At 34.7% G+C, this 27,356-nt stretch overlaps 1 protein-coding gene across 1 annotated transcript in view; it reads right to left on the bottom strand.

The window, feature by feature from the left end:
- LOC107283065 (cytosolic carboxypeptidase 6) overlaps nt 1-27,084 on the bottom strand; it is a 251,190-nt gene extending 224,106 nt beyond the window's left edge. Inside the window, exons 1-3 of the mRNA XM_015810915.1 lie at nt 27,039-27,084; nt 21,337-21,459; nt 2,667-2,791 (exon numbers count right to left, since the gene is read on the bottom strand). Of these exons, the coding sequence (XP_015666401.1) occupies nt 2,667-2,791; nt 21,337-21,459; nt 27,039-27,078 (288 nt within the window). The 5' untranslated portion in view covers nt 27,079-27,084. The remainder of the gene's footprint in view (nt 1-2,666; nt 2,792-21,336; nt 21,460-27,038) is intronic.
- Nucleotides 27,085-27,356: the final 272 nt, after the last annotated feature.

The raw sequence follows: 27,356 nt of genomic DNA, 5'->3' as shown, positions 1-27,356 counted from the left end.
GCAAGAAAACAATGATGTTCCAAGAGCACCAAGGACCCCTCATTTCAACTCCGAATCACAAATATTCTCTTTTATTGAACTCACACAGAATTTAGGTCAATTATTCATTTTTTATATTTGAGGTGCAATTGTATCTATATCTATCGAGACGCACGCACACACACAAGCACATATATGGCTTTTAAACAGGTATGGCATAAATTATATTGTGACTTGAATGTAGTTAAAGAGGATTTTGAACAAAATATATGATATTTAATAATCTTAAATAAATAATTTTTAACTATTTTATGACTTGTTCAGAATAAAGAAACCTCTACCGTTCTTATGATATAATTAATGTAAAACATATACATATTAATGCAATGATTTGAAATATTTCTTTAATACATCTAAAATACAGTATCTATGGATTCCCAAGGTACTGTTAAAGCCTTATTACATGCAGGTACAATTTCTTTTACCGGAAATTTGAAAGATGATAAAAAGATTACATGAAGATACATTACAAAGTTCACTACTAATAGAGAATCCATTATTTTATATGTACACAACCACCAAAACAAATATCCTGTGAATTCTGAATATGTACTATATCTCTTCATATCTCAATGTCAAGGAGACAACCTCTTTTTCATTTTTTAGCTGTATATTCTCATCAGTGTTGACTAAGGCCCAAAACAGGAAAATAAAACCAATCATACACCATCAATAGTTTTGATAATATATTCATTTTTTTCCTTCTGACATTGGTAGAATAATCATAAAATATAGTATGTGAAATGGTTTACATGTACTGCAAGATAGAAATAGATAGTGGCATACTTGTTCTAAAACAAATCACTTTAATCAGTAAATATTAAATTAATATCCATTTATTTGGTCCTATATTTGTTTATTTTATTGTTTTGCTCTGCACTTCTTTGGAGTGCGGTTTCTACCATAAACTATCAACACACATACATGAACATGTATCACAATCACACTTTTATTATAAATTTGGGTAAACATAGTGTTGTACAGACTTTTCTTATATTTATATTTTTTAACCCTAATATTCTGTTTTCTGAAGGTTAAAATAAAGTTATCTTTTAAATGTGGTATATCAAGTACTTAACAGCCAATAGATGGCAAGCAGATTAATGCAGCCTTTTAAATTAATTAGAAAGATGGGGATAAAATGAAATATAAAGAAAACCAAACTAATAACAATAGGTAGAAAACCTACTTAAATCGACAATGAAGATATCAAAGTGGTAGATGGCCTTTCATGATCAACCATCAACAGCAAAGGAACAAGCAGTCAGCAAATATGCCATAAACTAACACTTGATAAGAGTAGCTATGAATACCTTGGAAAATATATTCAAATGCAACAAAGATGATTAGGGGCCTGGAGATTAAAACATATGAGGAATGGTTGCAGGAACTGGATATGTCTAGTCTAGTGAAAAGGACTAAGGATGACATGACAGCAGTGTTATTTGAGGGCTTCTCAGAGAGCACCAAGGACCCTCCATTTCAACCCTGAGCTACAAATAATCTTTCTTGATCTCTTATTTTTTTAAAAATCAAGATAAATACTTAGCATCAAATAGTGCAAAAAGAGAAAAAAATCCGGAAATATACTGTTTAGAATTTGTAGGGAGATACAGGTATTCCTCTACTTACAACCACAATTGAGCCCCAAATTTCTATTGCTAAATGAGACATTTATTAAGTGAGTTTTGCCCCATTTTATAATCTTTCTTGCCACCCTTGTTAAGTGAATCACTGCAGCTGTTAAGTTAGTAACATGGTTGTTAAGTGACTCTAGATTCCCCCATTGACTTTGCTTATCAGAAGGTCGCAAAAGGTGATCACATGACCTGGGGACACTGTAACCATTATAAATATGTACCAGTTGCCAGACATCCAAATTTCAATCATGTGCCCATGGGGATGCTGCAACGGTCATCAGTGTGAAAAATGGTCATGATACCTTTTTCAGTACTGTTGGGATTTCGAACAGTCACTACGTGAATGGTTGTAAGTCGAGGACTACCTGTATATGGGAAACTCTACTCCATCTGTAGCAAAATGGTTGTTTGGACGCTTCAATGAAATACAGCTGCTAAATTTTAAAATCCTAAGTCAATAAAGCAGGATAAGAAAGACTCCTGGAAAGAAATTCAAATTCAGTATATTCCACATGCTTTGTGTAAAAAAGAATATTTGTTAATTATGGGATAACCAACATGGAAATTATATTTCAATATAAATTAACAACTAAAAGACAAAAACTAATTAAAAGAATATGCAAAGTACATATACCAAATCCTTCTGAAGTTTAATAAAGAAAACATTCAACAGAAGAATTTTTTCCTCCTGGGTAATAAATGATAAGCAAACAAAAGGATCAAGATTAGAAACTGCTTTATAAGAAACTATGAACAATAAGCTAATAATAGTGATATTTTAGGCTTTCAAGTATTTTTTTAGGCTGCCAAAGTAATCCAGGCAATCATATGAATCAAAAAAATTTCTCAACTTAATATGTACAATCTGATTAAACAAATACACTACAATACAGTTATATTAAACAACCAACAAAGTACTTTCTTAGTTTCTACATCATTTGTTATTTCTTCAACAATAATACATCTAAATCTATAAATGGTGCTTACCTGAGATTCTTTTACATTTTCAACTGAGAAATTGAACCAGACTCGAAAACGTGGATTACATGTGTCTGGTCTGATGAAAAGATCATATTCAAATTCAGTAATATGGTCAACACGTCCAAGATTCCCTAGAAACATTTGCAAAACAAATTGTGAGGTTAAGGTTTACACAAAATCCCTCTATAGTAATGTCATGGTCATCTCACCAAAAGGCCTAATAAAATTGTATGGACAAAGCTATCCCAAATATACTAGCTCGGGGTCCCAATCCCTGGGCCATTGCCCACTACTGGGCGCAGCCTTTTCGAAACCGGGCCATGGGAGAAATGGGCAAGTGCGCATGCATGAAGCTCCACTTAGAAAACCTGCACATTGACAACATTTCCATCAGGCAATAGCAAAAGGCCATATTGCTTGTATCCACACATATACTATGGCGGTACAGTGTGACATCCCAAGTCCTTGAGAAGAAGTCAATGTGTATGAAAGCCAACAATAGTTAAAGAACTGGCAGCTGTGATTTCGCATTGTTCTATGTATAATAATAACAAAAAATAAAGATGCCACATTAAGTTTTTAGAGTGCCTGGAAATAAACTAAAATGGGAAATGCTTTATAGCCTGATTAAGAATTGGTCCAATATTTCAATATAATGGGGGGAGAAAACTGACTTCAAATGAAAAAAAAAACAGGATGGGAAAGTAAGCAAAAAACAGCAAACTGCCCTGTTGCAAAATGATAAGATACTTTACTTGTGGAGCTTCCCAGTACTCAGTCAGACAAGTTTAATGATTGCACAGTTCCTTTTCTCCAAAACTTCTGCTTTTATTACAGTTTCCCAGGAACTTTTCCCCCTTTTGGTTCCTTTGCTACTTCTAGATTGAACTTCTGTTAATCAGTTATCCAAGCTCATATATAGAACGTTATGGATGGGAGAAAAACTCAACTAATCTTTCTCTATACAGATAGTCCTTGACTTACAATAATTCATTTAATGACCCGTTCAAAGTTTAAAAAGCACTGAAAAAATTGGCTTATGACCGATTTTCACACTTACAACTGTTGTAGCATCAACATGGTCGAGTGATCAAATTGGGGCACTTACAGTGGTGGGATTCAGCCAGTTCGCACCACTTCGGCAGAACCGGTAGCTAATTTTTGCCCAGGCCCAGAATGGACTTCCAGAAGTGGCATCCACACAGAGAACCAGTTGTTCACATATTTGAATCCCACCACTGGGCACTTAGCAAAGACAGCTGCACTCTTCTGGGATCATGTGATCACTTGTAACCTTCCCATTTGGCTTTCAACAAGCAAAGTCAAAGGGGGAAGCCAGATTTGCTTAACAACCACATGATTCACTTAATGTCTACAGTGATTTGCTTAACTATTATGGCAAAGAAAGTCATAAAATGGGGCAAAACTCACTTGACAACTATCTTGCTTAGGAACAGAAATTTTGACTCAATGGTGGTTGTAAATTGAGTACTACCTGTATACAATTTCTACTGTTCCCCCCACCCCCAAAATCTTTTGCCATTGCTTTTTCAATCTTTTTTCTTTTTACTTGAAAGAAAAGTAGCACACTAACATTCATTTATAATGCTAGATTTTTCCAATTTGGAAATACCTTGAATCCCCTGCTTACATTATTAGTATACAATACAGTAAACTAAAAACAGATTCTACACAAATGCAAAACACTGGAATACATCCTCAGTAGTAGCAGAATACTTGAGAAATGACATATGTCCAATATGTGTTAGATTATTTTAAGTTCTAAATTATATAATAATGTTTTTCTTCTTTGGTAGCAAGAATACAAAATTCAAAAACTGGATCTACAGAGTATTTTCAATCTGAAATATTTTAAGTATTAAATGCTCTATTTTGAATTTGAAATGGGTTCTTCTGATCAATACAGAAGTCCCTTGATTTTCAAACGAGTATTTTAAGCTCAAACAAAGTCAGTTTCAAAATTGAAATGCTTTTAAAATAGTCGTACCAGATACAGTATGTTTTAAATTCAAATGGATTGTACAACCCTGGTCAAAATTGACAGATACCTGCATAATCACAAAGTACTATTTGAGGCACAAAGTTTTAAAATAGTTTTTAAATAAAACACTCTTCAGCTTACACTGGGATTGTCTGCATCTTCTTTTCACATTTTAGTTATAATGAGACCATAATAAAACTATTAGAATCATCCATGCAGTCTTGAGAAACATACGTGAACACACCTAAAAAGTTCTTTAGAGAATGTCTTAATCTTTTAATATAATAAAAATTATTATTTTAAGGATGTCTAAGATAGTATTCAGCAGCTAAATATTTATTTTAAAATATTATCTATATTCATAAGGAATATTAATGTTATAAAAAAATCATACAGGCTGACTTTTAGCATTATTTACTCATCAGTTGCTGCTCACATTTGCATTAGCTGTCTTTGTAAGGCTACTGTTTTATTTCATGTACAATTATAAAATAACGTAAAAGTGGGCGTCATTTAGAATTATGTGTATTAAGAAAAGGAATAAAAATACTGCTTCAGTTATCTCTCAATACATGTTCAACACATCATAAAATGTTAAAATAAAGCAAATAAGAAAGATTGTATGTCATAAACATTGAAATCCTGTTTCAATTAAATGCTAATTGGAGTTTCTATATGTGCCAAACGATTATCATAAAAATGCAAAAAAAAAAAAAAAAGATGCATTAAGCAACCTTAAGATCTTCTTAAAACACACATTGTGCTTTTCTACAGAGAACTTTAAAATGGAAAAATAGTCCTTGAGGGTCTTAGACAAGCCTCAGGCAATATAAAGGAAAAGGTCAAATACACTGCTAAAAAGGACTGTTATCTTCAGAACAACAACTTATCAGCCAGCTTGCAGCCCTGCTTATTTACAGTTATTGGTCCCAGAGGAAGTGCACTTCAACACAGGCCACGATTACTTTGCAATGAGTTTGCCAGAAATGGTAAAGGAAACTAATTTGTAACAATGTGCTGTCCCTTATATACAAACTTTTACAGACACTTTTGATTTTGGCCAGCAATGAATAACTAACTTTGCTCTCTCTCTCTCTCTCAATAAGCTGTGAAAACAAAAATACACTTAAAAGACCAACTTGCAGTCACGAATGTGCTGAAATATCAGTAATTATCTCTCTCAGCTACCCATTACACTATTCATGACGATGATCAATTCCCCTGTGGTGGTTGCACAGAATAGACATTTCAAAGGATGATTTGCACATGTAAATTAACACTATTTGGAAGAAAATAGGTTGCACCTGTCACAGATTAGTAACAAAAGGTCAGATGCCCTCTTTTCTACTTAAAACACCCAAGTATTATGTGCCTTGCTTTTAGAATATAATTCTGGGTTGACTAAATATAGAATAGCAAGCAGCACAATGAACAAAACTATATAAAGACTTAAACCTTAACTAAAAGGTCCCAATAATCTATTCTTCAAAATAAGTAGCAGTAATCAGAACACTGTCAAATAATTTTTCAAAAGTATTTTTGACAATATATTGCCAGTTTTCACTTTTTATCTAAGGAATAATAATATCTACATAGAGACAATAAAATTATTAATAACTATATACCGTAAAACCTTTAAAATAAAAAAACCTTAATCTTTGCTTTCAAACATATTGAAAATTTATTGAACTTTATACTACAAGAAATAATGAATATTGGATTTTTCACTGAAGGTAATACAACAGAAAGTTATATTAGAGATCTATAGTTTGTTCAAAGGAATCTTCTTGGAGAACCTCTCTCTCTTAAATGCAATCAATTTTTATTTGTATTTGATAATAAAAAAAATATAAAATGAAGAGAATAAAATACATATTTTAGACAATAGATATGGGAAGAGTGCTACTCCATATCCAATTCTCCTCCATATTTTTGTGCTGAAAAAACATGGCTATTTAAGAAGGCATTTGGAGATATGGAGATTTAATCTACCTCACAGAATGATGCTGTCATGGTTTCTGAGGTGTCTACAAATTGGAGTTCTTTTATTTTTAACATTGTTGTTTTGTAAGCCATTTACAACCTATTAGAATTCAGCAATTTAATAATTAAATATCATATATACATTATGCAATAGCTTTGACTAACCTTGAACTTTGTGTTTTCCTCTCTCTTAGTGGCTAGAAGATATAAGTACTGGAGATTCCTGTTTGAACTCATTATAACTCAAGAAAGCCAATTGGGACTGGAATTTCAGTAATCAGTCAGTGCAGTTGTAAGTTGAGTCACTATGTGACCATACTCAATTTTACCACCATCTTTACGTGGGTCCTAAATGAATCACCACAGTAGTTAAGCGAATCATGTGGTTATAAGCGAATCCAGCTTCCCCAATAAACATTTTTTTTTGCCAGAAACCAGTAAAAAAGATAGCAAATCGCAATCATGTGATTGCAAGATGCTGCAACAGTTGTAAATGCGAGCCGGCTGCCAAGTGCACAAATTGTGATTGTGTGACGACGAGTAGGGTGCAACAATTATAAGTGCAAGTACAGATAGTAAAGCACTTTTTCCACAGTCATAAGTCAAGGAATACCTATACTACACTCATCTGCCATAAATTATCAATGATTTATGAAGAGCTGTAGTGGTGCAGTGGTTAAAATGCAGTATTGCAGGCTAATTCTGCTGACTACCTGCTACCTGTAGTTCAACAGTTCGATTCTGAGCAGCTCAAGGTTGACTCAGCTTTACATCCTTCCAAGGTCAGTAAAATGAAACCCAGATTAATGGGGGCAACATGCTAACTCTGTAAACCACTTAGAGAGAGCTGTAAAGCATGGTGAAGCTGTATATAAGTCTAACTGCTATTACTACTGCTATTCTCAGATTCTCACGTGATATAAAGCTGCTTTTCTGTCATCATGTATTTTCAATAATGTGCAATATGCTTAGAGATAATCTCACCACCTTGCATTGTCATTATCTGGAAACTGCTAAGAATTTGCCTGCCCAGCAGCTAGCACATAGCAACATTGATGGAAGGGAAGAATCTAAGAGGAAGGCTTCTGAGGAAAATAAGATATTTAATTCTAGATATAATGAGTCTGAGACAGTGATCAAATATCTAAACAGGAATATAAGAAATAAAGCTAGAAGAGCAGAGCTGACTTGGATAACTTTTTTGAGTATGGAGATAAAACTGTAGGCCAGTGGTGGTGAACCTATGGCACGCATGCCAGAGGCGGCACTCAGAGTCCTCTCTGTGGGCACGCGTGCCGTCGCCCCAGCCCCGCCTCCCCCCACGGCCCCCTCCTCACCAGCAGCCCCCTGGAGGAGAATCAGCCCCGGAGAGTCGACCCCGGCACAGCCAAGGACATGGCAGCTGGACAGCAGGAACCAGACTCTGCCCTCACGCCCCGTCACACGCAGATGATACTGCGGGGCACCAGTGGAGGGTGTGGCCACCATGGTGCTGCTGGGCCGCCAGGACGATCTGCAGCGGTCCATGGAGGCAGTGAGTGGCCTGTGAGCAGGTGAGGTGGGGCGGGGTGAGTCAGGATGGGGGCAGGGTGGTCAGGGCAGGGACGGAACGGTCAGGATGGGGGCAGTTTTGGGGCACTCAGTCTCTAAAAGATTCACCATCACTGCTGTAGGCCAACAGTGGGTCTGGGTCTATGTGGTAGAACATAGGATTACATAAGATCACCAAGAGATAATATGCAATAGTAAAAGCTTAAATTTATTCCATGGTTAACTAGAAACTTCTCTCTTGCACTCTAATGCTCTACTTGAATATATAAATTGGAAGGTTTTCCAGTTTACCGGGTTGAAAACACGTAAAATCATGCAATTTTCTGTATGTCTGGATAGCATTCAAAAATTAATATTAGTAATTCTTATGAAAGAATATCACAGTTTCCACATGTTACTTTAAACACACCACCTTGTAAGCTCTCATTTACTCATTCCAACTGAAAATGCTATCTGATTTATGTGATATTCTTCACACCCTTCATTTTGCATAAATTCCTGGTATTTTTTAAAGTGACATTTAAAACATATTAATGTATTTTGGTATTTTCTTATGATTACACTGTTTTCAAATGAATAGCCTTTGCCTATTATTTCACTTTACCGAATATATAAGCATTTTTTTATTTCAATGTATTTCAGGTTTTGTAGCAAATTAAACATTAATCTTTCTCTGAAAATGTCAAGTGATATTTAAATGTTTTTCTGGCAGATAAATGATTATTAATTTTAATGTAGTGAAATTACAGTTTTGTCCTTTCTTTGATATTTATAAAAATACTAAGAATGTCAAAATACGTTATTGGTTTACTATCAAGTCCCTATTAACATAAAAGAAAAAATATCAAGTCCTAGAAAATATATTCATTACATAAGGTTGGGGGAGGAGTGAAATTGAGTTTCCTATAATTTATGTTTATACATTGTGAGAAGGATCTTGGTGTGCTAGTGGAAAATGACTTAAATATGAGCGACCAGTGTCCTGCAGCTGCCCAAAAAGTCAACACAGTTCTAGGCTGCATTAACAGAGAGATAGAATCAAAATCACATGAAGTGTTGATACCACTTTATAATGCCTTGGTAAGACCACACTTGGAATATTGTATCCAGTTGGTTGCCATGATATGAAAAAGATGTTGAGACTCTAGAAAGAGTGCGGACAAGAGCAATAAAGATGGTTAGAAGACTGGAAGCTAGAACAGTTGAAGGAATTGGGTATGTCTAGTTTAATGAAAAGAAGGATTATGGTGACATGATAGCAGTGTTCTAATATCTAAGGGCTGCCACAAAGAAGAGGGGTCAACCTATTTTCCAAAGCACGTGAAGGCAGAACAAAAAGCAATGTACGAAACTAATCAAGGAGAGAAACAACCCAGAACTAAGGACAAGTTTCCTGACAGCTAGAACAATTAATCAGTGGAATGGCTTACATCCAGAAATTGTGGGTGCTCCATCACTAGAAGTTTTTAAGAAAAGATTGGACAACCATTTGTTTGAAAATGTTATAGAATCTCCTGCTTGAGCAGGGGGTTGGAGGAGAAGACCTCCAAGGTCCCTTCCTATTCTGTTATTTATAGGATAAAATTGTAATTTAACTTTAGACTTATTTTGTGGTTAGTAAAATGAATGATCACTGCCAATGTCAATATTAATTGCAATAAATGAAAATAAACTGAACAACAATATACAGGTAGTCCTTGATTTACGACCACAATTGAGTCCTAAAGTTCCATTACTAAGCAAGATAGCTGTTCAGTGAGTTTTGCCGCATTTTACCTTTCTTGCCATAGTTGTTAAGTGAATCATTGTAGTTGTTAAGTTAGTAACACAGTTAAGTCAATCTAGCTTTCCCATTGACTTTGTTTGTCAGAAGGTCACATGACCCCGGGACACTGCCACCTTCATAAGTACATGTCAGTTGCCAAGCATCTGAATTTTCATCATGTGTTCATGGGGATGCTACAATGGTCATAAATGTGAAAATCGATCATAAGTCATTTTTTATCAGTGCTATTGTAATTTCAAATGGTCACTAAATGAATGGTTGTAAGTCGAGGACTACCTGTAGGTAGGCAAAGTATAAATTAAAATTGTTGATATTTCATATAGATTACCTAGAAATATATTAAGATTAAAGTATAATAGTCAAATTCAAATTTGAAAACTCATTTTACTTGCCTTTTACCCACTGTTTTTGATAGACTAGATTTATTTCCATATTTTGTGGCCCTATAAAGCCATTTGCAGTTTAGGTACAAAGCAATTTTAGCATGAAATTGTGAGATGGGTGGTTATATAAATTTGATTAATAAAATAAAACTAAAATAAATGGAAGACAATACAACAAGGCAAATTACTGTGAAAGTAATATCATTACTTTATAAAAGTAGAGATAAAATTTAATCTAGTTTTAATTAATTGCTCTGACAATGAATCACAAATAAATCCCTTAATAGTGTTTATAAGAGAAAAGACAATATTATAATTACCTACACAGGCAGCTCTTGCTTATTAACTATTTGTTCAGAAAACAGCACTGAAAAAGGAGATTTAATCAGTTATCAAACATGAGGCCATTGCAGCATCCCTGTGGTCACATGATTGCAATTTAAGACTTAAACAGTCCAGTATCTCAGGGTCACATGATCATTTGCAACCTTTGCAGCTGGCTTATGACCAGCGAAGTCAATGGGGAAGCTAGCAGAAAGTCACAAGCAGCAGCCATATGACATCATAATGGTCATGGTGATTCATTTACTGAGCACAGCCGGGACTAATGTCATAAGTCATGTTTTAGTTTACAACTGCATCGCTTCACTTTGTAATGGAGCTGCTGGTCCCAAGTGCAGTCAGTAAGTGAGGACTACCTGCATTTTCTAGGCATATTTGCTTTTGGAGCATATCCCACTGTCCCCATGAAATTTGTAATAAATAGCCACAAATATGTATCGTATCGTATTGTATTGTATTGTATTGTATTGTATTTATTGTATTGTATTGTATTATTGTATTGTATTGTATTGTATTGTATTGTATTATTGTATTGTATTGTATTGTTGTATTGTATTGTATTGTATTATTGTATTGTATTGTATTGTATTAATTATATTATATTATATTATATTATATTATATTATATTATATTATATTATATTATATTATATTATATTATATTATATTATATTATATTATATTATATTATATTATATTATATTATATTATATTAGGCTATGCATTGGGAAACTAGTTCTCTTTGACAACACAATTTATTGTAGATTGAATACTGAAAAATAAAAATTGAGGATATTCCTATTACATATTCCTATTACCTACCATCCCCTCCTTCCCACTGTCCCCATGAACATATATCAGCCCTCCCAGATAAACCAGACAGGAAACATGAGTAGATGAGCTAATTCTACTTTATGTTAGGGCTAAATTAACAGAACCTTTCATGTCTCAAATCTCCTGCCATCACTTTTAACAGCCTGATCAATTGGGGGGGGTGTCTCCTAAGGTTTTTTTTCCTGATTATTAAGCCACCCCCTCCCTCTCTTGTCTGATTGTTCCCTAGGTAGCATCTCTTTCCTTTGTCCCTCAAGGTTATTCCTACGTATCATTATATCATGTAAGATCTAATTTGAAATCTTATAGAAGTAGGTTTCATTCAAGATGATAAAAGAACAAACTAAGAAATCTTAAATTTGAATTACTGTATGCCTTATTTCATAGAAAAGCAGAAACACACACAGTTCTTATCTAAGACATCAATCTTATTTTAAAAATCTGGAAACAATGTACAGAACATCTGCTAACTGAAAAGCTGATTAATTTGGAGGAAGTCCCACTATGCTGGTAAAGGGGCATATTTTTCACCTCTTTCACAGGTAAGGTGACAGCATTCCTATAATATGCCAGTGGGATAACACAGGTCAAAGGCACGCACAAGGCATAGATAAATGAGGGTGGAGGTGATGGTGGGGAGCGAACAAACACCTATATAAACTGTTATAATCTTAAATCTATTGTTTATATAACTGCACCATTCCAGATCCAATAGCTTCAATTTTTACACTTGTTCTTCTACATAGCCAATGGAAAACATAAAATATAGTTTTATTCAATAAACAATCACACCAACCATCAATAGTCATAAACTTCAGACACTGAACTACAACATAAGTTATAGGGTATATAACATCGTTTTGTATTTCTTTCCTCTGAGGAAATTTTCTTTTACAGAGGGGAATTTTTGCAAAATAATATTAGTTTACACATCTTTCCGCCTTACTATTCTGTAATCACCTTTGAGAATATAGGATATATGTGTATTCCATAAAGCACAAATCAATGCAGGAAGAGGATATCCAAAATCAGAATATTTTACATTTAAATATTGAACTTAGTTCTTCTTGGTGCACGGGATGTTAAAATACAACTATTCTTTCTAATTAACAGGCTTACATGGAAAATTACTTTAGACATGTTTCATGGTATTTCAGAACTCACCATTGCTCAGGGCCAATCTATATAAGCATGGACAATAAATTACCATTTACATTAAACTAAGTGTTAGATTCCAAACATCAGTTAAAAGAAAACAGAAGTAGGAGTTATATCTCTACTTTCTACTTGTGAGTACCTAAAAGGCATCTGAGTAGCCAGTATGAGAAACAAATATTGGATTATGGTGGGTCTTAGCCTGATCCCGTAAGGTTGTTGTATATATATATATATATATGGGTCTTTAGTTATTCGGGTTTTCTCCCGCGTAGAATTAAAAGTACCTTGGCGACGTTTCGACGAAGTCACATTCGTCATCTTCAGGCTGGTGTCTTCAGCTTCGTGCTTCTAAGAAGCACGAAGCTGAAGACACCAGCCTGAAGATGACGAATGTGACTTCGTCGAAACGTCGCCAAGGTACTTTTAATTCTACGCGGGAGAAAACCCGAATAACTAAAGACCTACATACAAACACCCGCGAAAACCTCAGAAAACATATATATATATATATATATATATCTTTTAATATTTTTTAAGAATTTTGATTACAGGTAATCCTTGACTTACAACCGCAATTGAGCCCAAAATTTCTGTTGCTAAGCAAGACAGTTGTTAAATGCATTTTGCCCCATTTTATGCCCTTTCTTGGCTCAGTTATTAAGTGAATCATTGCAGTTGTTAAGTTAGTAACACAGTTGTTAGATGAATCTGGCTTTCCCATTGACTTTGCTTGTCAGAAAATCGTAAAAGGTGATCGCATGACCCTCAGATGCTGCAGCCATCATAAATACATGCCAGTTGTCAAGCATCTGAATTTTTATCACATGACCATAGGGATGGTGCAAAGGTCATAAGTGTGAACTCTTGTCATAAATCACTTTTTTCAATGCTGTGTAACTTTAAACGGTCACTAAATGAATGGTTAGAAGTCGAGGGCTATCTGTATAACAACAGAAGTTAATGGAAGCTAAACTTAAAGAAAGAAAAAAGACTAGAAAGGAGTAAAGATACAAAAAAAGAAGAAAAACAAAATAATATAACAAAGAGAAAATAAATATTAAAAAAAGGAATTCCCAACCTTCATCACAAGAAGTATAAACAGATTTAGTGATTTAAACCTCCTCCAAAGCTACAAACATTTATCTCTTCATCCCCTATCCCAGCACTTATTTAAAATCAAATCTGTAAAAAATTATTCTTTTCAGTTCTGGTGTTAGCAGAAAGTCCATACAGGGTTAGTAGAGGAACAATATGTCATGGTTCCGATAGATGAGACCAGTAAAAACAGAACTCCAAGGCAAAAGGTTTCCTTAAAGAACATATTTGTCTTATTTTAACCTTGATCAAATAAAACTTTATATTCCTTCATTTTATTTTAGCAGTCTTAATGTATATTTCATTCAAATATTGTCATAAGATTTGATTTCTCTTCATTTCTTTTTTGTCCCATTGCTCAGTGATTTTTTTAATGCATTAACAAACTTCTTTTGTAAAATCTAATAGAAAACAATTATTCAGGTCATCCTACTCCAGGAGGGCTGTTTTTATGTTCTTATCTGGATTGCCACTATACTAAGATCTGATCAGAGACAATCAGGAATAACATTCTACTTTAAAGGGGGTATCTTCTCTCTAATAGCCCATTTTTCCACTCAGCACTAATCAATGTCAGTTGTATCTAAATAGGGCTAAGAAACTCTATTGTAAATGCTTCTGACTTATTTTGGAACACCTTCTGTCAAAATCTGGCATTTTGTCTTAACTGAAACTTCGTTTGATTTTCTAAAAATATTGACCTATGCCAGGATCTATTTCTTATTGCTCAATCTTCTGAACTGTGGTTGTCAATACTAAATGTTTTGCCACAGCTTTCTTAGATTTTGGGCATACTTCTGTTTATTAAGTTTGCTATAAGTAGATTTTTACCCTCAGCCCTTCAATTTTAACTCTTGCTTGACTGATTGAAACTGTGGTCATAATAATTAACTGCAGCATCTAGATTAGGAAAGTTTCGGGGTGTTAATCTAAAGTGCCTTGCAATGAGTCATAACAAGTGGCTGTTGCCTCCACTAACCATTTATAAGGATAAATGGCACAAATCCCTGAACCATACAAGATAGTTCTACCAGATGGTTGTGTGTATACAATTATTATCCTAATGACAAAGTATTATATTAATTTCAGTTAGAAATATTCAAACATGCCCTTGTACTGAAAACAATGAGACTTGAAAATATTTAACAATGTTAGACTATGAGCCATGTTTTTATTTGACAATATCATATATTGGATTATTTTTATTTGACAATATCATATATTGGATTAAATCCATGCCTCTGGAAGTATGGTTAGAAATTGACTGTCTCACTTTATTTCCTTTCAGCCAAGAATCTACCAAAATATTCCCTGAACACTAGGCTGCTGAACACTGTTTGGGTAATTAGTTATGGTACAGAGTGCAAAAGAGAAATAAATAAGAGGTGGGATTCATTTGGACAACTCTAGGGTCTGGTAGAATCAGTTACCAAATATTTTTAATATAGATGTAAAGTGCATAATCCAACAGAACTTGAGAATTCTGATAAACAGTTATATTTATTTGCATAATTCTATGAGTTTGATTGAGTATTGAATTAGATCAAGAGGCTGTATCTCATTTAAGAGTTATTTTAAAACATTACTAAGCTATTGCCTTCATCCCCTGTTTATTGGCTTCTTGGATACATCAAGATGGGAACTGCAGGAAATCGAATGTTGGACTAAATAAATCTTTGCTTTTCTGTAATTCAACAAAACCCCTTTGCTTTTCTTGCCAAAAGTACTTCCCTAATGCTGCCAAGAAAACTGGATGGACATAATAACCAAAGGTTGAGCTCCACTAAGAGTGACTTCATCTTTTTTGAAATATGAAAGCTTTAGAGAGTTTCTAAATGTCATTGTTTTTTTAAAAAAATCATAAAAGTAATAAATGAGAAAAATATGTGCATGTGATTTGTTATTTTATTCAGGAAGACTTAGGAAACAAACTTTCAATTGCCACTCACTAAAACATTATGCTATTAGCCTCCATACTTGATGGATTCAAACTAAAGGACAGAACATATAGATTGGGAACTAGTGACGTGGCTGCATTGTTTGTAATATCAAATCTTCTCTGCTACTCCGTTAATAGTAACATTGTTTTTTTTAAATAGTAGAATGCTTTATTACTGTTGTTTTTTTATTGTAGGCTGCCCAGAGCAGAATACAATAGTCCTGATTTGTGAAATGGACAGCTATATAAATATGATGAAAAAAATACTATAGTTTCTTTTTATTACTTTACTACATGGTGAAAAGCACTATGAAGCAGTATATAAGTCCAAGTACTATTGCTATATAAGAACTGATACTGGATTCTAGGAATTGAGAACAAAATCTGCAGTGAATTTGTCATATGATTAAATTTGTATGTCGTATATGTCCTGCTATCCTTGTCTTTTTTTTTTTATCCTGGCACTTTATTTTTCCCAGTAAGTAGGCAATACAGCCTGAAGGGGGAAAAGTAATAAAATAAAAGAATAAATTTAAATGAATGAGTGGAAGGATGGAGAAGTTGCTTGATTGACAATTCATGTTATTTATTTTACTAACCAAGACCAAATCAACAAATATTAAAACATACACAACAATTAAAATACATATATAAAACTACATGAAAATCAAAAGTAATCAAAACTATGAGGAAGGTGAAAGACAATTTTTAAATGATAAAGCTACATATAGACATTTTGCCATGATCACTGAAAAGGAAAGCAGTAACGTTCTTGAGGGGGAGATTTAAATTTCTGAAAATTGGGGTTATAGAGTTCTAATCATATATAGTGTATAATTTAATAAACCTGAGATATGGCTTTAGCTTTAATTTTTGAACATATAAACACAATTTTTATATGGAAGGTTAAAATGTCTTCCACTTGTTAATTGGCAATATTTTTATTTATTTGAAAGACCTAGTCCAGTGGTGGCGAACCTGTGGCACGGGTGCCAGAGGAGGCACTCAGAGCCCTCTCTGTGGGCACGCGCACCGTCACCCCAGTCCTAGGCCTTTGGCTGGGTTTTATAAAACATTTTTGCTTTAGGCCTCCACCTCCGTGTGCAAAAAAAAAAAAAGGTTCAATCAGTCAATTTCAACTTCTCGCAGGAAAAAAAAAGATCTTGCAAAGTTGGAATTTATTGATTGAACTTTTTAGTCCCACCCAATCTGCAGCCACACCCAGCCAATGGGCCACACCCACCCGGCACCCGATAATGTATAAATGGGTTTTGGGTTGCAGTTTGGGCACTCGGTCTCTAAAAGGTTCGCCATCACTAACCTAGTCCATACTTTAAATATTTAAATATTGAGAAATAGACCTCAATTTATCAGACTCTGAATGCAGTGGACTAATTCTTCCTCACCATTTTATGCATGCATATATTGAGCAAAATACATAAAATCCAACTTCTGCATTACATCTGCATAAAATGTCAAATATGCATATATAAAATCTCACTCATATTTAACAAACATCCAGGGTTGATAGACAAACTGCCCATTAATCTTTGAAGATTAATTCTGCCTATGTATCTAATCTCTATTGCAGTGGTTTCTATAGCAAAGATCAGGATCCCAGCATGTCATATCCCATTGCTATACATGCCCCTAATATCCCTAGTTACAGATTATGGACTCTATAATTCCTATTAGTGTGTCTATGGTAGAATATAACTCAGAAACCATGGCAAATATAATTATTGAGAGATTATAGGGAGACATAGATTCTTCAGTCTCTCTTTATGATCTAAATAAGTGGTTCAAAGTTCAGGATGTGGTATTGATGTTATTAATTTCTTTAAAATACTGCTTCTGATAAAATTTTAACAAAATCTCACAAAATCTAGACCCTTGTATAGATACATTTATATAAGCATACTTTATCAGTGATACTGCAGAAGAGAAAGTCAGTAATTATTTATGCCAGAGCTGGAAGCCCTTTTCTCACGAAGTAATTTGCCAGTCCAAGTCTTTATAGAAAGGGAGAATAAAAATCTCTGCTGCCTGTATAATGAAACTTAATAAAAAGTTATTACACAAGGGAAAAACTGAAAACTCAACTTGGATGTTGTCTACCACCCAAGGAAATTAACTCAGTTGAAAAAGAGATAAAGAGTTTTATCTTCATATAAAGAGCAATTGCTTAACAGCAGTGCCAAGCTTGTTGCAATAGACTTTGAGTACAGACATCTGGCCTGGCTATCTTTCTCCTGGAATTCAGTAGCAACTAATTTGTTCCTTTGCAGTAATGATGCTCCGTATACTTTCTTTCAGGGTATCCTGATGCTGCTCAGTTTTTTTCCTGCCTCTTGTAGACATTTAGGATTTTTTATTCTGTGGCAATTGACACATGCATAGAGCTATTCCCCCACCCCATCCCACTTATCTCTACTCCTGCTTTAAGCTCTGCTACATTTTTAAGACATTAGTTTAGCTCTACTACAGCTGCGGACTACTTGATCATTTCAATCAGTGGGATAGCGTGAAGGCCCTATGGCATGCCATTCCTTGCTTCACACATTCACACGTCTTAAAATTTGTGCTCTATGTGTTTCATCAAAATAAGAGAAAATATGACATGTGTATTTAGAATTAGTTAAAATCTCTTTTTCCTTCAGAGGGCTGGGCTCCAAAAATATTTGAAGTATTAATAAAAAAATAAGTGACTGTACCATTAAAAAAATAAGATGTTTATCCACAACACTTTTCAAACTAATCAGATGGATTACTATTTATTGTTAGTGTGCACACACCCAAACACATATTGCCTCGTTGCTTATTTAGATGAAAGTCCACAGAAGCCACAAATACGAATTATGCAGTTGATTGTAAATAAACTCCATAAGATTTAAATACTACAGCAGATGCAAAGAGCTGTAGGAGGTATGCCCACAGATATCTCCCTTGGTGCCCTCCAGACTACACTTTAATTTTGTTGCTGATTTAAATAAATATATGAAAAGCTGGCATACTGAAAATAAGTACCTCCTCTAACATTATCTGCATTTCAAATAGGCCTCTAACTTCCAAATAGAATTCAGAGACATTGTTTGATAATAAAAATGTTTTGTGTTTTTTTCTGAGTTCTGATTAGACAATTTTTTGTAAATGGAATGCCCTGTATTCAAAACATACTCCATATATCTAAGAAATGTATGTTTCTCTCCCTCTTAGATTTTTATTATCCATATTAGCAAGGCACTATTTGCCTTATGCTAAATAAATAAGGCACTTATACAGTTCATCAGAATTCATTTTAAAATACATTTTTACCGTTTATTAGAACAGGGGTGTCAAATTGCCAGCCCGTGGGCTGGACGCATCACGCGGCAGCTGCGCCCACCCCATTGCCAGCAATGGCAAAACAGTCCTGATACGTTGCGCGACGTCATGTGACGTCGCGAGTTTGACATGTCTGCATTAAAATATTTGCGTCCATTTTCACTTGCACCATTTCTAAAGAGTTCTATAAAAAAAATATCTCTTTTTTGCAACAGAGGAGCATTATGTAGCATTTTCATTAAAGATATATAGATTTCATCCACACTGATAAACAGTGGGACATTTCTTATAAGAAGTATATATATATATATATTACCTTAATAAAGATATTATTCAGAAAATGTTAAATGTTATCTAATGGGCCAAAGTGACTGAAAATATTTTAAAAGTAGAAAAATTCACATTATTATTCTAAATAATTAACATTTTCCACAAAGTCAACTTCTTTAGCAAATTCACACATAAAAATACTGTAAATACTAACCTTGGTTTTTCTTTCCTTTACTGATTTTTTTTATATTTTCTGATTTATTATGTATTTTGTTTTAGATGGCGTATGCTACCTAGTATTTTACAGTGATAAAAGATAGTAATTATTCTTGCCTTATATATGCATATGAAATAAATTTGCATATTTTGAACCTGTAAATCCTAATATAGCCTAGATCAATGCCCTCATTACGGTGCTTCATCTCTCCCATTAATTACAATGCTTTCTAGGGTGCACACAAGAAACTCTATAGTTTAATTGGACGAACTCAATCTCTCTCTTTTAGCAAAAAATGTACTATTTGTCTTGCATTAATAGTTCTGACCTATCTCAGATATTCTCATACAGTTTACAGAGCAATTTTATGGATTCAGGGAAACGCACATCTTTACAATTCTTAAGCATGACTTAGCAGCATGATGGCTCGTGTGGTTAAAATGCTGGGTTGACAATCATCAAGCCTGCATTCGAGACCCAAGTGCTGCTATGTGTCTGGGTGAGCTCCTGTCATTCGCTCCAGCTCCTACCCACTTAGCAGTTCAAAAGCGAGTAATCCCAAATAGGTACTACTTCGATGGGCAATTAAGAAGGACATGAAAGGAGCCCCTAACCTGGCATTCCCTAGGTGACGGTTATGTCACCATCTAATCGTTTCAACCCGGAAATGCCTTGGTGCTTCCAACACAAAAGCAGCAGTAAGCATGACTTAAACTTAGGCTATTTTTTAACTTGGAACTACAGTTTGCGCCAGTAAAATGTATTCTTCCCTAAATCCACCCCATGTGTTTTGAACTCTGAATACATGGAACACAGCCCTGGTGACATTTCTGAAAAAGAAAAATATCTGTAGGAAGCTGTATTTGAAACAAGGACAGGGATCAATGGACAATGTTTTTGCTCCTTTGTCCTACTTCTCACTCCATTTGGCCTCTCTAATGATTAATCAATATTATTATACTAGATTTTTTTAAAAAACCTACAATAATTTTATGATTTGTACTACTTTATAAATTAAAAGGTGTGTTTTAGGAATAATATTTGTTATTATAAACAAGTTGAAATGCTCAAGTATTCTTAATAACTTATTATACCTACAAAAATTAAGAGCTGATTGAAAGATATTATTTTAAAGTTCACAAACTGGAGAAATATAATCACTGACATAGTAAAACTGACATTAGATATGGACATTTTAAGAGTGAAAAAATGACTTAAGACCTCTTCTGGCATGTTTTTAATATTTGGTACTATTATATTAATCAACTATGGGTAAAATTATCAAAATAAAGTCTTCTCAAGGTTTCTTATTGGTAGGAAGCAGCATATTTCCAAATAGTATAATTTAATGTTGTTTTCCAAAACAGCTATGCCTAATGAGAGATTCCAATATCAGATGAAAAAGATAAAGAATGTCTACATATAATATGAATCCAATGGAGACCGGCGCTTAGGATCTTCTAATCCTGAGAATCAAGACAGACGAAGTTTTTATTGGAAGAACTTCCTCCTGTATTTCTGCTGAATGGAAATAAAACATTTCTTATATATTTATTCATAATTAATTCCTAGTTTTGCAGTAATATACAGAATAATTATTTGTTGGTCAAAGTCTCATAAAGTCAAACATTTATCTTTTCAAAATATAGGCTCATTCTCAATATGTATTGCTTTAAGTGATTAATAAGTTCCTCTGTGGACGTTTGATAAATAAATACTGTAAATATTTTCTGGCTAAATTTAAAACCTAATAGCTATCTCCAGTTAATTTGATAACTGGCAATCTACTTACCACTTTCAAAGCAGGCATCAAATACAAGATGTCCTTTTTTTGCCTGTCCATAGTAACCTGGTGGAAAAGCAGTGTACTTGCTTAAGTTTCCTGTAATGATTTCATCTAGTTCTACGTCGCTACCTGTTGGAATAATAATAAGAAAGCCAATTAGATATAATTAGGAACTCAACACAAAATAAAGTGGTTCTCTTTATTATTAAGGATTTGCAAAGGTGGCAAAACCTAATGCTTATTTACTTACTTCAGCAGTGGGCAAGTATGGCCCCATTAAGATATGCTGACTTCAACTCCGAGAATTCCTGAACCAGCATGACTGGCTCAGGAATTCTGGGAGTTGGTCCACAGGTCGTAAAGGGGCCATAGTTCCCCACCCCTGACTTTACTTATTTATATTTCATATTTCTAGATTGCCCATCTCAATCAAAGAGAGATTCTGGGCGGTGGACAGCACAATATTGGCATATAAAACAATTTATAAAATTAAAATTAATTTAGAGTTAAATGTTTTAACATTTTAAAATTTCAAAAAGACAAGAAAATTTCCAAGGCAATTTAATCCTATTAAAATTGATTGATGGAGGAAGAGGGAAAGCTCTCATGACACCAACCATCCCCCTACAACTACATCATTCTTTGGGTCTTCCAGGCAAGGCTTCTTTTCAAGAAGCTTATCTGAAAATTACTCCTAATAAGATACAGTATTTCAAAGCATTAATCGTATTTATTTGTACCCTGCCTTTATTATTTTTACAAGTAACTCAAGGTGGCAGATACATCCACCTCCTTCCTCCTATTTTTCCTACAACCCTGTGAGGTAAGTTGGACTGAGAAAGAGTAACTGGCCCAAGGTACCTGGCTGGCTTTCATGGTCAAGGCAGGGTTAGAACTCTCCCAGATTCTAGGCTGGTGCCTAATACACTATACAATAATATATACAATATATATTAACATATAATACACTATGTAATAAATTTATAGTAATTGTAATTACTGCTCTAGAGAATGGGCCTAAGTATTCATGATCCATAATAAAATCCTATATAGTTGTATCAGAGAATTAAAATGTTATTAAACATATATAACATACCTTACTTTACAGCGCTGTATACTTAAACAAATTGCAGTTACTCACTGACATCCTATTAAATTAAATTTAGCTTTTAAATTAAATTAAATATAGCAATTCTCCAAATTGTACGTGCAGTTCTCACAAGGCTTCAGAAGGCCTCAGAAACTTTTGGAAGGCTTTCCAACACCTTCCAAGAATAGTGGGAACATATTTGGAGAATAGTGCATGGTATTTGGAGGACCGTGTGAATGGCCTTGGGAAGAAGACAGCAGCTGCCTCATATAGGCCAAGGCCAGGGGAACCCTATCAGCAGTGGAAGATGGTGAAGGTTCACTGGTGGTGGTAGGGCCAGCAGGCACAAGGCAGCAAGGCCAGCAGGGTGAACAGAGCACAGGGTGGCAAGGCCAGCAGAGCAAGCAGGGAGAACCAGGTAGAAGATTAGTCAGCTGGCAGGGTGGGCAGAGTGCAGGCGGATGGCCAAAATGGCAGAAATGGAGGGAAGATAGGCAGGTGGGGGGAACTGAAAAGGAAGCAATCTCTTACCTTACTAAGGCTCAGGGCTGGAATCACCAAGCTGGAAATAACTTGGATCAAAATGGGTTTTTACCAAACAACTGGTGTCATTCAGATGACAATGGCACAGGGAGTGCCAGGATTGCCATCACTAAGCAACAGGGTCACTTGATATTCTGCTTTACAACTTCACCTAGCAATGGAAATTCTGGTCTCTATTACTATTGTAACTCAAGGACTACCTGTACAGTTCTTTTAAAAAAAAAATCCTTTAAAATGTATGCTTATTAAAAACAGTTGATCAATTCATGTTTAGAATTGATAATGTTTAGGCTTTAGAAATAAATTTCACTTTCTATAACTTCCAACATTTAATAAGTATATAACAAGGGCTACCATAACAATGTATATTTTTATACTGAAAACACTTCAAATTGTTTAAAATTAATATTGCTCATAAATGATAATGCTTTTATTAGTTAAAACTGACTTCTGTGTAATAAAAGATTTATATATAACTTGAAGCAAATTATCTTAGTAAAAATAGTAAATTATAATAATTTACTCGCGATGCAGAGCAAATTGAGAGGAATAAAAGCAGTGCTATATCATTGCTTCTGCTAAGAGACCAGCTGCTTTTGGCCCTTTTTCAGTCTGAACTGTTTCTCCCAGCTGGTTATTATGTAAACTGTAATTTTACAGAACAGGGAACTGAGTTTTTTTCCCTCATATTACCATTCTCTTTTCTTTGTGAGTTATATTTTTCAGAACCCAGAAACTATTATTTCACTAATTTTTAAGGTCCTTTTGGAACTATTTTTGTTAAAGATTGAGCTAAATATACTGAAAACAAATAGTGTCATGATGACTTTCATTAGAAATCCAGATTCTAAACAACCTAGTAAATCCTATAATTATTAAAGTAACGCTTAAATTGGGATCTTACAATGTGCTCTTTGTATGGATTTAAGTACAAAAAAAAAACCCCATTCCATTACATGAACTTACAAAGTTGTCTTGTAAGGGCCATACTACATTTAGTAATGCTAATCTAATTCTTAATTAGCAATGTAGAACCAATGGGCACTCTTAGAATCTTACCTGCCTAAAGCTCATTAAGATTCTCTGCCCTCCTGATTTTAACTTTTTTTAATTTAAAAATTATTTTGGATAATTTGCAAGCAGTAAAGCTCCAAATCCAGCAACTCTTCTCTTCTCCACCTCTCCCAAGTGTATCTCCAGGGCTCATGTGGATCAAGAATATACTTCAAATTAGGAAAGAAGAATAAGAGAACAAAGACCAGAAAGTCAAGGTTCAGTTTCCAGCCACTTACCAAAACCTCTGAAAAAAGAAAAAGAATGGCTTGGAAATCTTATATATTGGTAGTAAGGAGGTACTACATCATCATTTCTGAAACTGGTGGTATTACTAGAATCACTATACAACATCATCTCTTAAACCTATTTCTGCCAGAAAATCTAAAGGAATGTCTTAGTCAATGGTTTTAAATTCCACCTTCTGGTTTAGCTGGTTCCTAATTGTTTAGACAATAGAAAGAAATTTCTTCCTTTCTCCAAACCAGAATGAAGTATTGCAAAAAATGCCTAGTTGGGAAAATATTAACATGTTTTCCTTTCACTCTCACAGTTCTGAAGAGAATAAGGCATGCGAAGAAAGCAACTTTGCAGTTAGAAACTTTTCTCAGAGCAATTGTTCAGATTTTGTTTACATAAGACCAGACAAAATACACAGCATGAACTAAAATGTGACAAGGTATTTTCTTTCCCTTTTATGTACATGGAAAGTGAGGGATTTTTAACTCTCCTCTTGGTCACCTGGAAGTGAACACTGATTAGCTCATGATGTTCCCTGCTTCTTTTCAGTGTTTTAAGAAGAGCCAAAATGAAGTTAAATACAGGTAAGCATCATAAAATACTGCTTGATGAAAAACTGGAAAGCAGAAACAATAGTATGGTCTGTAATGACAAATATGGAGATGGAACAACATATGTCAGAATAGAATGATAATTCCTGGAAGGGGAATGACAATAGTAGTAATCGGATAATAGCCAAATAGTAAAATGATGCTGAAATGAGGCTTAGAGCCCCTGGAACTACAGTTATCTTAAGAGGCTGTTGTATAGGTGAAACTCGAAAAATTAGAATATCGTGCAAAAGTTCATTTATTTCAGTAATGCAACTTAAAAGGTGAACCTAATATATGAGATAGACTCATTACATGCAAAGCATGATAGTTCAAGCCATGATTTGTCATAATTGTGATGATTATGGCTTACAGCTCATGAAAACCCCAAATCTACAATCTCAGAAAATTAGAATATTACATGCAATCAATAAAACAAGGATTGTACATAGAACAATATTGGACCTCTGAAAAGTATAAGCATGCATATGTACTCAGTACTTGGTTTGGGCCCCTTTTGCAGCAATTACTGCCTCAATGCGGTGTGGCATGGAAGCTATCAGCCTGTGGCACTGCTGAGGTATTATGGAAGACCAGGATGCTTCAATAGCGGCCTTCAGCTCTTCTGCATTGTTCGGTCTCATGTCTCTCATCTTTCTCTTGGCAATGCCCCATAGATTCTCTATGGGGTTCAGGTCAGGCGAGTTTGCTGGCCAATCGAGCACAGTAATCCCATGGTCATTGAACCAGGTTTTGGTGCTTTTGGCAGTGTGTGCCTCTCCNTGGTTTTCTGCACAACTGTCAGGTCAGCAGTCTTTCCCATGATTGTGATTCCTACTGAACCAGACTGAGAGACCATTTAAAGGCTCAGGAACCCTTTGCAGGTGTTATGGCTTAATTAGCTGATTAGAGTGGGACACTTTGAGCCTAGAATATTGAACCTTTTCACAATATTCTAATTTTCTGAGATTGTGGATTTGGGATTTTCATGAGCTGTAAGCCATAATCATCTCACTTATGACACATCACGGCTTGAACTATCATGCTTTGCATGTAATGAGTCTATCTCATATATTAGGTTCACCTTTTAAGTTGCATTACTGAAATAAATGAACTTTTGCACGATATTCTAATTTTTCGAGTTTCACCTGTATAGAAATATCAGCACTTGCCTAAAAATTACCATTTTAGAGCAGGTTGGACTTTGGAAATAAAATGTTGCACCTAAAAATTCAGCACTGATATGTTATTTCTATGTTCACTGAATACAAGAAATTATATTAAAACAATAAGACTAATATTGATATTTATATTTTTTACATCAGATGTAATTAACACAAAGTAAAAATGTACAGTATTTTTCAACGTTCACCTCAATTTGTACTTAATTATAAAAACTTCTTCCCATCTTTTTTCTTCTAGAAAGAAAAGGTAGAATTGCTGCAGGGTCTTGATTAACAGTAATTAAGACCTTTGCCTGAAAGCACTGAGGATCTCATATTGTCTACCTATGATTTCAACCCCAGGGTAATAAACCTCCTCATATTAATCCCAAATTTCTTTGGCCTTTTTCAGTCCCTCAAGGTCTGGCATGACTACTGTCGTTTTTTCCCCTTTCAATACTGCTTAGGTTATGTTATGTTTTTCATTCAGACATCTAAGCCATTCTTATGAATATATTCAGGGGACATTTTCATTTTAAACCCCATGCTCTGTTTCACTCCCCTTCACTCTTCAGATACCCCTCCTTGCTTTTATCTGTAGTTTTTCCATGGTCCTCAAAAAGCTCCCTTGCTTCCAAACGACGTTTTCTTTGTGGGAGACTTTAGCTATCAGTACACACTAATATACCTGGAAATATAAGGATCTTTTCTCCCCTCGAGCCAAAGAGGCCTGTACTTCCTTCATCCTGTAAGTAGATCCCTTTCTGACCTGCATGTCTAGCAAAGGAACTGCTGTATTTATGTCCGAAAAAATACAGTAACGCTTGTTTGTCTTACAGCAACACTCTGTGCACAGAATATGAGGTCATTCCTTACCAAAACATCAGAGCTGAACTGACTTCCAGCTATCTATTCTGAAAGCCATTCCTTTCCCCCTCCCATTAATGCTTATTCCCTTTCCCCGCCAAGACCCCAGGCAATTCTCCCAAATCTCGCCCCCTCCTCCCGAGAACTACAGCAATTACTAACCCGTTTCTGCTGTCCTGCTCTCCGCCATGTTTGTTTTCATCCCTATTTTCTCTCCCCCTCCCAGCACTAGACGCTGCTGGAACGTCACCATGGCAACGTACGTCACAGCCTGGGAAGTTCCTTATGCCTTCTACTACAGCGTACGAATGCTTTGTATCGGAATTAAAAGTGTTAAGAATTGGGGGGGGGGGATAAAATGTTGATATAAAAGGATTAAACCATGCACACCTGTAGATGGATAACTGGCATTTGAATAAAAAGTAAAATCAATTAACTTCAACGAGGCTGCACCCGGAAGAGGACCTCAATCAATTAAGT

Source organism: Protobothrops mucrosquamatus, unplaced genomic scaffold, assembly GCF_001527695.2.
Source record: "Protobothrops mucrosquamatus isolate PMUCROS unplaced genomic scaffold, P.Mucros_1.0 scaffold24, whole genome shotgun sequence".
NCBI classification, from domain to species: domain Eukaryota; kingdom Metazoa; phylum Chordata; class Lepidosauria; order Squamata; family Viperidae; genus Protobothrops; species Protobothrops mucrosquamatus.
Note: the sequence above shows the minus strand (reverse complement) of the source record. Positions and strands in the feature narration are given on the sequence as shown.